General features: G+C 32.3%; 3 protein-coding genes across 3 annotated transcripts; 1 reads left to right on the top strand and 2 right to left on the bottom strand.

The window, feature by feature from the left end:
* The first annotated feature begins 3,053 nt into the window (after positions 1–3,053).
* Positions 3,054–6,170, top strand: LOC115719547 (zeatin O-xylosyltransferase). Its single transcript, XM_030648638.2, has 2 exons — positions 3,054–4,166; positions 5,492–6,170. The coding sequence occupies exons 1-2, from the start codon at positions 3,217–3,219 to the stop codon at positions 6,024–6,026; spliced, it is 1,485 nt and encodes a 494-aa protein (XP_030504498.2). The 5' UTR covers positions 3,054–3,216; the 3' UTR covers positions 6,027–6,170.
* Positions 6,171–7,205: 1,035 nt separating this feature from the next.
* On the bottom strand, positions 7,206–8,389 carry LOC115719458 (uncharacterized). The gene is made up of 2 exons (XM_030648519.2): positions 7,639–8,389; positions 7,206–7,533 (listed from the first exon to the last, which is right to left on the bottom strand). Exons 1-2 carry the CDS (start codon positions 7,909–7,911, stop codon positions 7,366–7,368), a joined length of 441 nt encoding a protein of 146 aa, XP_030504379.2. The 5' UTR covers positions 7,912–8,389; the 3' UTR covers positions 7,206–7,365.
* Positions 8,390–8,543: 154 nt separating this feature from the next.
* On the bottom strand, positions 8,544–11,010 carry LOC115719459 (uncharacterized). The gene is made up of 5 exons (XM_030648520.2): positions 10,722–11,010; positions 9,917–9,976; positions 9,668–9,748; positions 9,403–9,578; positions 8,544–8,940 (listed from the first exon to the last, which is right to left on the bottom strand). Exons 1-5 carry the CDS (start codon positions 10,738–10,740, stop codon positions 8,842–8,844), a joined length of 435 nt encoding a protein of 144 aa, XP_030504380.1. The 5' UTR covers positions 10,741–11,010; the 3' UTR covers positions 8,544–8,841.
* Between the last annotated feature and the right edge of the window lie 903 nt (positions 11,011–11,913).

Here is an 11,913-nt window from a genome sequence, read left to right on the forward strand (position 1 = left end):
GTGAATAACTATATATTCTCGATTTAACAGAAATTGTATATTAAACTATAAACATGAAAACTACATGTAAACATAAATGACTTCTAATCTTCTATTAATAATAAATCAGATTATATTGAAATAGATTTTATTTAGGACATAAAATTCCAACAATTTTAAGTATCCCAAGATGGACTTTCTTTGTTTGTCTCGCCGGTCTCCTCAATTTGTAGTTATTATTCATGTCTCGCCATTGCTTTCTGGAAGGTGAATTCAAATATTTTTACCATTTGTACTTCCTGAGGTGAGTTGTCTGAATGTATTTATTATTGTGTAATTCGGGTTGGTTCATATTCCAACTATACTACACATGTTAACATCATATTGCTGCTTGAAATATGGGTATAATAATTTTCCCCTAAAAAATACTTTTTAAAATATAAAGGATTTTTTAATTGCCTTAAGGGTACGATCGTACTTTTCTCATTTAAAAATTGCATGCTTTTATTTTTACAATTCAAAAATTGGAGGCAAATCATTTTAACATTTAATGTTCTGACCTTTCTCTTTCCATTAGTTCCCACTCATTCGATCTATCTTTATTGTGGTCAAACGGTTACTACCTTTTGGGTATAAATTTTGAAATTCCTTCCCTTTTGTCATCTTCACCCACGAAATCCTTAGAACTCAAAAAAATCTTTGCCACCTTCCTAACTGAAATTGCATGCCATATTTGTCTTTTACCTACTTCTTTCGAATTTCATATGATTATACTCTTCAATCCTAGAATCAGAAAGGTTCAGTTCTCTCATATTAGGACTTTTTGTCAAAAATCTCTTCGAGAGCTAGGTCATCCCATCAAACTAGTAAGTGATTTCCCTTTTCATTGACATCTTTTATATTTTTCATCTTGATTTCTTTATATGTGCTTTATTTTGCATTGTTTGTTATTTTAGTGAGTTTTATATGAATGTTTGAGTAATCTAGGGGTAGAGATTTTAAAGTTATGTGATTCACAGGTCCTCGATTTTATTTGTGCTCTGTTTTCCAAGAATTTGGGCATTATTCTTTATGATCATGTCCCAATTTAACCTAGAATTTTCACTCCTAGAGTCCTCGTAATCAAACTGTCCTTAATTTTAAGCTATATTTTTTAATCCATGGCTTGAATCGTCTAATTTAGTTGATATTCCCTTAGCAAGGCCAATATTTTTTTACCACCAGTCATTGTTGCTTTTTCATCAGGTTACTTAGAATTTGAACTAATGGCTCATAAAGCTCACAAATCCAAGATGCCTCAGAATCCTTCTGTTACGTTCCAAGTTTAACTAATTGAATCTAGGATAAGGTCGATTGCTCCCTATGTAGGGGATGTTTTAAGATCTTGTTGAATTAGAAACAAGAAGGGATGTTGCATCCGTTCAGTCGCTCCTGGGGGAGTTTAGTTGTTTCCCCCCAGAACGTGTCCTTAGAGATGAGGGTTGCAGCACCAGCGAGTCCTCATAAATAAGAGCTTAGAGCGTGGAACATATTAGGGCAGGAGCCGTACTCGCCCTAAGGTATTATTTTAAAGAATTTTACAACTATCTCAGAATTGCACCTTTCCAGCTTGCCCCAAATTCTTACAGGATCCTTGCCTGTTTGAAGTCGTTTTACCACATCTGAAAGTGGGAGTGTCCAACTCTCCTTGAGATTTTATACTTTTATTCTATAAAAGCTTGTCTTGCGAGGGAGAATGGAGTAGGAAGCTTTTACTATTTGTTATTTTTAAATTTTTTTAAAATATTTATAATTATTTTTTAAAACTAATATTACGTGGACCACTAAAAATTTGTCGTGTGTACACGTGGACAGTCCACCGACTTTGCTTTTTGGATGGAGGTGTACAGAGCAAAACGGAACTCGGGTTTAGATAGTTATGCTGCCAAAATTTCAGTTTTTGTGATTAACTGTTACAAACCGTAAAGTTCAGGTGGTTTAGCCGCCAATATCCCTTCTTAAAAATTGAAACATAAGAGGAAAAAAAAACTTAGAGAGAGAGAATGGTGTGAGGATATATATACAGTAATAAAAAAAAAAGGTTGAGACAGAATAGAGAGATAAAATTAATTTGATTTTAAAGTATCATGTTACTGTCTTATATCTCTGTTATATTGATTCTTATAAAAATAAATAAAAAACTGAAATTTTATTTTCTGTTTTCAAAAATAATTTTATTTTTTTCTCATTTTTTTTTATATATTCTTTCGCATATTTGGGTTCGAGTTTGGAGCTGGTGTTCTGGGGTAGAGTTGGGTTCTGGGTCTAAGTTCAGGATTTGGAGCTAGGTCCAAGTCTAAATATGGGATATGTGGTCTAAGTTTATGTTCAAGGTTTGAGATCTGAGTCCGGGGTCGATGTTTGGAGCCCGTGACGAAGTAAGGGTCAGAGGTGTTCGCGGTGCGAGTGGTACGGTTTTTGACTATTTTTTCAAACCAACCCGCACATGCAGTTTTTTTAATTTTTCAAACCGCACCTGCACCGCGAAACTAAAAAAATCACCGCAAAAAAAATAGTGTGGTGCGGTGCAATTTTTGCGGTTTGAACTATCACCAAATAACTAAATTATCACAAATACAACAAAGTTTGAGCAACACTTATAAAAAATACCATAAAGCTTGAAAATATATATGAAAAAAAAAATAAGTTTTAACAATACAATAATTAGTGGGTTTTGGGTTGAACATTCACATATTGGACCTAAATAAATATAAAAATTAGTATTTTTATAATGTACGGTGTGGTGCAGTTTAAACCGCATATTAACAATTCAAAACTGTAAATCGTACCGCACTGCGCGGTTTAGGAAAAATTCAAACCGCGACCGTACCGTAAAAAATTTCAAATCACTTTTTTTTTTTTTGCAGTGCGAACGATTTGAGCGGTTTGATGAACACCCTTAAGAGTGGGTCTTAGTTCATGTTGATGTGTGGTCTAAAACATTGAAGTTATTCTTTTGATGAAAGAATCTAAAAATAGTGGTTTGAAATCTTGAGAGAGTGATATAACTTGAGTGGAGTGCAATCACTCATTTCTAATTTTTTCTTTTGTACAATAAACATGGGACATTATCATTTGTCCTAAGTAAAAAAGCACCTTTATCAACGTGCTATACAGGCAAAACAATTATTTGGTGGGAACTTAACAATTTATAAAAAGCAAATCTTATCATCTCTTAACCTCACCAAGAAAAAATCAATGGAGACTACCACCATTGCTTCTTCTTCTTCATCATCATCACCAGTTGTGGTGTTAATGGTTCCATTCCTAGCTCAAAGCCATCTCAACTACCTTCTTCAATTTGCCCATATAATCTCCTCATACAAAATCCCAACCCACTACATTACCTCAACTCTTCACAACTCACAAATCAAGTCTCGAGCCCCAAACCCACTTCACCAACTAACCCAAATCCAATTCCATCCCTACCCACTTCAATTTCCACCACCTACTTCTTCCAAAACAAAATTTCCCAATACCTTAATTCCATGCTTCGAAGCCTTAACCCAACTCCACAAACCAGTTTCTAATCTTCTCCATTCACTATCTCAATCCACAAAACGACTTGTCGTTATTCACGATGTTTTAATGACTTCGGTAGTAAAAGATGTCGTTAATATACCAAACGGAGAAGCATATTCTGTTAACTGTGGCTCTCTTTTTTCTTTTTTCACATACAAGTGTGTTTCCTTAATGGGACAAAACGACATCGTTCTCCCAATAAAGCATATACCGTCTTGGGTATCTTGTTTCCCAACTGTGGTGATTGAGTTTATAAATAAACAGTTACAAGAGTTGAATTTTCAAGCTGGGGATATTTTCAACAGTTGTAGAATTATTGAAGGTATTTTTTTACAACGTTTAGTGAATGAAATTGGTTTGGATAAGAAGATGTGGGCAATTGGACCTTTACACAAAATGACAACAATTAGTAGTAAGGAGATTAAGGATCAAGACAAGTGGCTATTTGAGTGGTTGGAGAAACAAGAACCAAATAGTGTGTTGTATGTTTCTTTTGGAACATTAACTGATTTTTCAGAAGAAGAGATTAATGAGATTGCTGTTGGTTTAGAGCTAAGTGATGTAAAGTTTATATGGGCATTGAGGGAAGCTGATAAAGTTGATGATGATTCAGAGTCGGTACCAAGGTATGTTGGGCCTAATACAAAATTAAATGGGATTATTTCACAAATACACAAAAATCAAAAAAAAAATTACAAAAATATAGTGCATGTTTGGCATCATAGCTAAAAAACTGTTTTTTGTTTTTAAAAATAGAAAATTGTTTTTAAAAACAATTTAACTTGTTTGGCCTTGTTTTTTAAAAACAGTTTTCAGAAAACAAATTTACAAAAAACAAGAATTTTGAAAACAACAAAATGTTGTTTTCTGTTTTAAAAACCAATTCACTTTTGGTCAATGTTGTTTTTAAAAATCACTAACCAAACGTGACTTGTATTTTAAAAACTTCAAAAACTATTTTTTGTTCTCATTTCTAAAAACAATTTTTTAAAACAAAAAACAAAAAATAATACCAAACATGCTCTATTAATTTCACGGAATTTTAAATATTTTTTACGATTTTTTTTATTTTATTTACATAAAATACGATCTTTTTATGTTGTACTCTTGTTAATTTGCTGTTGATTTTTTGTTATCTGTATGTTATTTATTGTTGTTGTTTTGATGTTATTTTGATGTTACTTTTATGTAGTTTTATTGTTGTTTTCGTGTTAAATTTATAAAAAAAAACCGTAAAAATATAAAAAAAAATATATATATATATAAACATAAAAATATAATTTTTTTTACATAAATGGTGCCTTATGTATCCCAAATTAAATTTTGGGACTCAATATAAATAGTTTAGTCATTATTAAAAGGAAAATTAGTCTGTTAAAACTTTGTAGAGAAATGTTAAAACACTACAAAAAATCTTACTTTTAGTCATAATAAAATGTGTGACTAAAAGTGACAAAGTTGTGACAAATTATAAATCATCATTCTTATGTTGTGAATAAAAAGTTTGTGACAAAAGGTATTAGTCACAAAAATTATAATTTATTGTGACTAAATGTATCTTTTAGTTATAATACTTGTTGTAACTAAAACTAAATTATTGACAGCTTGTATGTAAAAACTATGTTTTAGTCACAAATAATATTTTGTTGTGATTAAAAGTCACATTTAGTCAAAAAAATTATATTATGACTAAAAAATTATTGCTAAAAATAGCAATTTTTTGTAGTAAAAATACCAATAGTGTTTAGTTGTTATATTGCTATTGGTGCAACCAAATATCAGGTCTCATGTAATTCAATGTAAAAAAATTTAAAAAATATCGTTAACTAATCATAAAGCATCATCTCTAGATAGTGCTAGACATCATTGATGCTCAATAACAATGCTCAACTTTTTAAGATATCTGAATATTTTATATACTAATAATTTTTTTTATTTTTTACATTTTCAGGAACAATGGGGAGATCAACACGCAATCCTTACTTGCCTCACCTAAGAGTCGGCCCTGTAATAATTTAAGTACTCATGAAGAAGAGAGTTGGAGATCACTACTTCCGGGTGGGTTTGAGGAAAGGATTAAGGGAATGGGAATTGTGGTGAGGGAATGGGTACCCCAAGTAGAGATTTTAAGGGACAAATCAATAGGTGGATTTATGAGTCATTGTGGGTGGAATTCTTGTATGGAGAGCATAAGTTTTGGAGTGCCTATAGCAGCTTGGCCAATGCATTCAGATCAACCTATTAATGCTTTGTTCTTAACTGAAGTGCTCAAAGTGGGAGTGGCAGTTATGGAATGGGAGCAAAGAGATGAGTTGGTGAGTTCGGTTATGATTAGCAAAGCTGTGAAGACATTAATGGCATCAGATGAAGGTTGTGAGATTAGAAAGAGGACTGAGGAATTGGGTGATGAAGTTAGAAAATCTACAGATGAAGGAGGAGTCACTCGTATGGAATGGGATTCTTTCATTGCTCATATCACTAGATAATTTGTATTAATATAGTTAGTGTAGCTTTGCAATCCATAATAACCTTTATGAAAAATTTGATTAACAATAGAGCAAATTAAATGTAGTTATTTTACAAATTTTAGTTTGGCGAATTTCGCAAAAATGAAAGTATTTAATCAAAAACAAGCTTCAGTTGTTGTGATTATGTTGATTTTTCTATCTCAACCAGCTTTTGCAACTTCTCATCAATATCATATCACCAAAATGGTGTTTTTACTCTAAATCTTGTGTTTAATTATAGGACTACTCTACATATAATCATTATTGGGTAATATATGTGATGATGAACATTGTAAACAGTCACCTCTTGCTTGTGCAAACTTTTTTCAAGGAACAAAAAACATCATTTTTGTGTAAGGTATCTAGGCCAAACCAATATATTTTAGCACCTCCTAGCATTTTTCATATTCATATAAAGTATACTTGAAATGTCTAGAGTAAATCATTCTAAAATTTTGAAGAACCTTCTAATAGACTCCACTAATCTCTAATATTAATGTGATTACCATGTGGAAAAAGACTTGCTATTTTTTGCCATTGTTTCCTTTCTTTTACTTTCCTATCAATAAGACTATGTTTCCTTCTTATGCACCTCTTTGATTTTGTTTTGAAATTGGGTACTCTTATATAATTGATTGGGATTTTATCAAGAAATCTTGGAAATAATAAAAACAAAAAAAAAATGGATTGCATTTACAAGGAGAAAATAAAAAGGTAAATACTATTTTAAACTCTGTATTTTGTAAGAGTTATTAATTGGACCCTCTATTTTGATAAATGACAAAATGGACTATATATTTTCTAAATTGGTAAAAATAGGACCTTGAGCTGAATTTGCAACAATTTTATTTTTTAATATCACTAACTTTAAGACAATTTATAACATGAACAGATATAGATTATGTAATTAGTTTTGTCATAACATTTCTAGATCAGATTATTATTAAGTTTTATTTTGACAAAAAAATCTCTTATTTGTACAATTTTAGAAAATTTAAGGTCTATTTTGTTATTTAACAAAATAGAAGGTTCAATTAATAACTTTTGCAAAACACAGAGTCCAAAATAGCATTTACTCAAAATAAAATTATTTTATTAAGCAGTGTCACCACTCCAATTAAAATTATGTTAATAAGATTATGATAATTTAACTTGTCATGAAAGTTCAAACACTCCAACCAAACTCTTTTAACATATTTTCCCAAAATGTTACATACAAGCTCATAAATTAATTGCCTTGCAATATAATTGAGTGTATAAAATTACTGTAAACAATAATAATACTATCCTATTAAAAAGAGAGAAAGAAAATAGAAAATCAAAGTTGAAAATCAGAATCATCCCATTGAAGGACAGCAGAGTCAAGATTCTGTTCTCTTTTGAGCTTATCTTTTACAAACCAATCACATATTTTGCCAGCATTAAGCTCTTCAATTGAGCATTCTTCTTGTTCTGATATTACTCTTAACAAGTTTAAGGAAGATATCTAAAACACAACAAAACACAAACAAACACCATCAATACATTTTCTATAAAAAAAAAAATATATAAAAAGAAAGTGAGTAAGTGATGTATGTAATATGCATTGTACCGTAAGACGGCAAAGAAAGCGCTCATGAGGGCTGAGGCCAGAAATTTCGACAAGTCCTGCTTCTTCGATTGTCAAGAAAGTTCGTCTGTTTTCGGTCTTGCTTTCTTCTCCTCCTCCTCCTTTGTTGTCACTGGTAGTACAACCAATTACCTTTCTTCTTCTCATGTGAACTGTTGTTTGGGTTAGTCTTTGATGGAGCTTAGATGATGGGGTTGTTATTGATGGGAGAAATGTTGATTGACATTGGCTCTTACAAGGTCTTAGTGATAACATTTTTAGGCTTAAATATTTTGAGATGCTTTCTAAGTTCACAAAAAACAGTAGGAGTGATTCAAGGAGAAATAGACAGAAAAAGGGTGAAGAGAAGAGAGGCCTTATCGGTTTGGTGTCTGAAGAATGTGTGGTGAGGATGGCTAGTTTTGTTTGTTATCCCATCACCTACTACTCATCAGTACAAACTAATTTTTGTCTCTATTCAAGATTGGAACATACATGTGGAAAGTAAAGGTTATTAGAGGAAGGTAATTTTTGGTGGTTCTGTCATCTGTGAAGATACATCGAACTGTTACTTTAAGTTGTTGGGATTATGAGCATTAGTCTTGTTATGTTAAGAGAAAGACGAAGAGAAAACAGCGGCGGTGACGGTGGTCACATACCCGATGGCGGCAACGGGTGGAAATGGTCTCTTCAAGGGGCCCCCACAGTTTAATTTGAAAGCAGCAATACTTTACTTTCAGAGCATTTTTCATCGGTTATGCTTACTATTAAACTTTAAACTTGTTTAAGGGATAAAATTAAAATACAACCAACTAACCAAGGCATATCTTTTCATAAAATGCAACATTATCTTATCTTAAGGGCATCATGCACAAAGTAGCCAACACATTCATGTAAGAAAAATCACATTTGTGAAGTTTGAACGAGCAATATATTAATTTATTAGGAAATGACTAATCCATCAAAATACTCAAAACAGAGTCCACCATTTAAGAATATAAAGATGGTAAAGAATTACTTGACTTTAGATCCAAGTGCCCACCACAATAAAAAGAGTACTTATATGGATCATAGGTATTGATTGTCTCCCAATAATGAATTATTTAACATAATAGCTTCATGGACTCTTTCTTTAAGTTCATCATCATAAAAACACAAACTACAGTACCAAAGTGCAAGATGAAATTTGTATTTTCAGAAAGGTTCTTAAGCATTCAACATGCCACTGGAATTCTTCTTGCATTCAGCAAGCATATCCATGTAGAACTGACACTTGCTAATGTCACTCCCGTAGCTGTTGATACACTGCAAATAAAAAAATAAAAAAAACAGAAGTTCAAACCATTTTCATAGCCAAAGAAACTTGCAAACAGAAAAGGTTTACCTCTACAAAGCTAAAAGTGCATTTCATAAATGAGAGATGATCTTTTTTAATAATTTGAATAAAGGAGAGATGAGTTTAGACAAAAGGCCACAAATATAATATCTCACAGAATTAAATACCAACCAGTAAATTCTAAAGGAACCTATAGGTATAGCTACAATATAATGGATGATTCAGATGACTAATTTGGATATCGGAATTAGTTCACTGCTCGCACTAGCAAAATTCTAAACCTCATACTTTATAAATTCTAACATTTATTCACTAGGTTGAAATCAAAATCCAACAGTTTCTTTAAATCTAAACATTTAAAAGAAAGTAATAAATTAAAACATATATGAATCAATTCAAGCATTTGATTTTAAAAATAAAGTAATGCGTACATCTTGAAAGGCCCTGGAATGAATGTTGCAAGCATCTGCACCACCCATACTGCTTGCAGCATGTGCTGGGGCTGGAGCAGCCTCAGACGCTACAGTTTCATGCTGGATGGTTCTAGGACCCATAACAGAGTCTACAGCCCTGTGTGCAACAGCACTTCCTGTGCCGAAGGCCAATCCTACAAAATAGCAAAACATAAGAACATGAGAATCCTCTTGAAAGTGAAGCTCATACCATCAAATATAATATAGATCTCATTTCGCATACCCTGAGCTATGGTGGATCCAATCCCTGATAGCATTCCACCGCCACCTTGCTGTGCAGGAGCTGGAGGAGGAGCACGGCTAGCTGAACCAATTTAAAAAGAAAGAAAAAAATTAACACAAACCCATATAAGAAGATGCTCATGCAAGTGCCAAGAATAACATCAAGCCATTTACAGATACAGATAAAAAAATTTAGAATGGAAAAAAAAATGCCTATCAATGACATACATAAAGGAAAAACGAAAAATACCTGGCTGAGGAGGGTTGCGCACAGGTGCAGATCGTGCAGCTGGACGAGGGGCAGATCTTCCTAATAAAAAAGTTAAGAGCAACACAATAAGTCTATGATGAGTGGAGTAGACAGGACACTAAAACTTATACAAAATACATCCTTTCCTAGTTTGCATTCAAGAAAGACAACAAAACAGAACGCTTCTAAAATTAAGTCAAGCTTAAGCATAACAGATAGGCATTTGAATCAAGCCAACCGACCCGAGCCTGCAACATTTCAAATGCTACATAGCAAGTTCCATACAGCTTGTGCAAGCGAAATGTACTTCCATGAATTATAACAGTATAGCACTGTAACTGTATTACAATTTACAACTCAAGTTGTTAGTATATTATTAATGAAGAGACATCAAATTTAACACAACTCCTTTTACACTCCTTTTACAGGACACAATACCCACCGAAAAAACACTAAGCCGCGCCCAAAACTCAAACCCCAGAAGGTAATACATCTCTCTTAGCAATACGCCTCCAATTTACTATTCTTAAACACTGACATCACGATTGAATCTTATACATAAATAAGAATAAGCCACACAAAAACAATCCCAATAACTACCAAATCCATCTAAAACAATCATTTAATATGCAACTTAAAGCAAAAACAAACCCCAAATCCAATCACGACAAGTCGTAAACCTTTCCAATTAGTTCTGTCTCCTAACCCTAAATTTCAACAAGGTGTATAAAAACAACAATAAGAGAGAAATTAAGCGAAGCTAATTGATTAAACACAGAGCTAATAAAATTAAATCTTTAAGAACCTGAGCTACGACGAGCCATTTTTGTGACGGCTGAGGAGATTTGCAACGACGACGGAGATAAACCCTAATAGGAAGAAGAGTCTAGAATATTGTGGAGAGAGAGGAATTCTTACGTTTGGGCTTCTCTAATCCCGGGATTCAGGACTTTATATCGAGATGGTCTGTGATTCTCTGTCTCGATTCTAGAGTAGTTGAACACGTGTCGTATTTTAAATGGTTGATTTGAAAACTCTACTTGGTTGATTATTGTTGAATTCGTACGTTGTTGGAGATCACATTATAAGAATGATGGAACTGTGTTCATTGGATTTTTGCTGTGTAATAATAAGTTGTTGTTTGAATTGGTTTAGATGCCTTGGTGAGTAAGCCAGGATATTTTGGTCAAATGTCCAGAAGGATCCTCTTTGCCCTTCTATCTCGTCAGTTTAACATAGCTTTTTTTTTTTTTAAAAAAAAAAAAGTGAGCATATTTGAAAAAAAAAAAAAACTAATTAGTAATTTTTTTTCTCGAATTTTGACATGTACTAAATCGTGTCCCTAAATTTTTTTTTTTGTCTAATTTCATTCAATTTTACTGTTTCAGTGATTGTTTCATTCAATAAGGTAAAAGTCCTTAAATTTAACAATCTCAATAGTTCGGGGGAATTTTTAACGGCCAAAAAAGTTCAGGGGTACGATTTAGTACATGTCAAAGTTCAGGAAAAAAAATTACTAATTAGCCAAAAAAAAATTAGGTTCAATATACATTTGGTATATCTAAATATAAGTTTGGCCATTTCAAAAAGGCTAATTAGTAATTTTCCCCCTTGAACTTTGACATGTAGTAAATCGTGCCCCTGAACTTTTTTGGCCGTTAAAAATTCCCCTCGAACTATTGAGATTGTTAAATTTAAGGACTTTTGTTTAATTTCATTCAATTTTACTGTTTCAGTAATTGTTTATGTACTAAAGCATGCTCCCCAGACTTTGATATCTACCAAATCATATGTACTAAATCAGGCCACTTGAACTTTCATCCATGTTAGAATTTTTTACTAAAATTAAACAAAAGTCCTTAAATTTAACAATCTCAATAGTTTGAGGGAAATTTTTAACTGCCAAAAAAATTTAAGGGGCACGATTTAGTACATGTCAAAATTTAGAGGGAAAAATTACTAATTAGCCTTTCAAAAAAATATATATAAATTTAGTA

The sequence above is a fragment of the Cannabis sativa genome, chromosome 2, assembly GCF_029168945.1.
Source record: "Cannabis sativa cultivar Pink pepper isolate KNU-18-1 chromosome 2, ASM2916894v1, whole genome shotgun sequence".
NCBI lineage: Eukaryota > Viridiplantae > Streptophyta > Magnoliopsida > Rosales > Cannabaceae > Cannabis > Cannabis sativa.

Coding starts and splice junctions, on each gene's coding strand:
- LOC115719547 (XM_030648638.2), top strand. CDS start 3,217: ATGGAGACTACCACCATTGCTTCTTCTTCTTCATCATCATCACCAGTT. Junction 4,167..5,491: donor GATTCAGAGTCGGTACCAAG/GTATGTTGGGCC, acceptor TTACATTTTCAG/GAACAATGGGGAGATCAACA.
- LOC115719458 (XM_030648519.2), bottom strand. CDS start 7,911: ATGTTATCACTAAGACCTTGTAAGAGCCAATGTCAATCAACATTTCTC. Junction 7,534..7,638: donor GCTTTCTTTGCCGTCTTACG/GTACAATGCATA, acceptor GTTGTGTTTTAG/ATATCTTCCTTAAACTTGTT.
- LOC115719459 (XM_030648520.2), bottom strand. Junction 9,579..9,667: donor TGGATCCACCATAGCTCAGG/GTATGCGAAATG, acceptor GCTATTTTGTAG/GATTGGCCTTCGGCACAGGA. Junction 8,941..9,402: donor ATTCCAGGGCCTTTCAAGAT/GTACGCATTACT, acceptor TTTTATTTGCAG/TGTATCAACAGCTACGGGAG.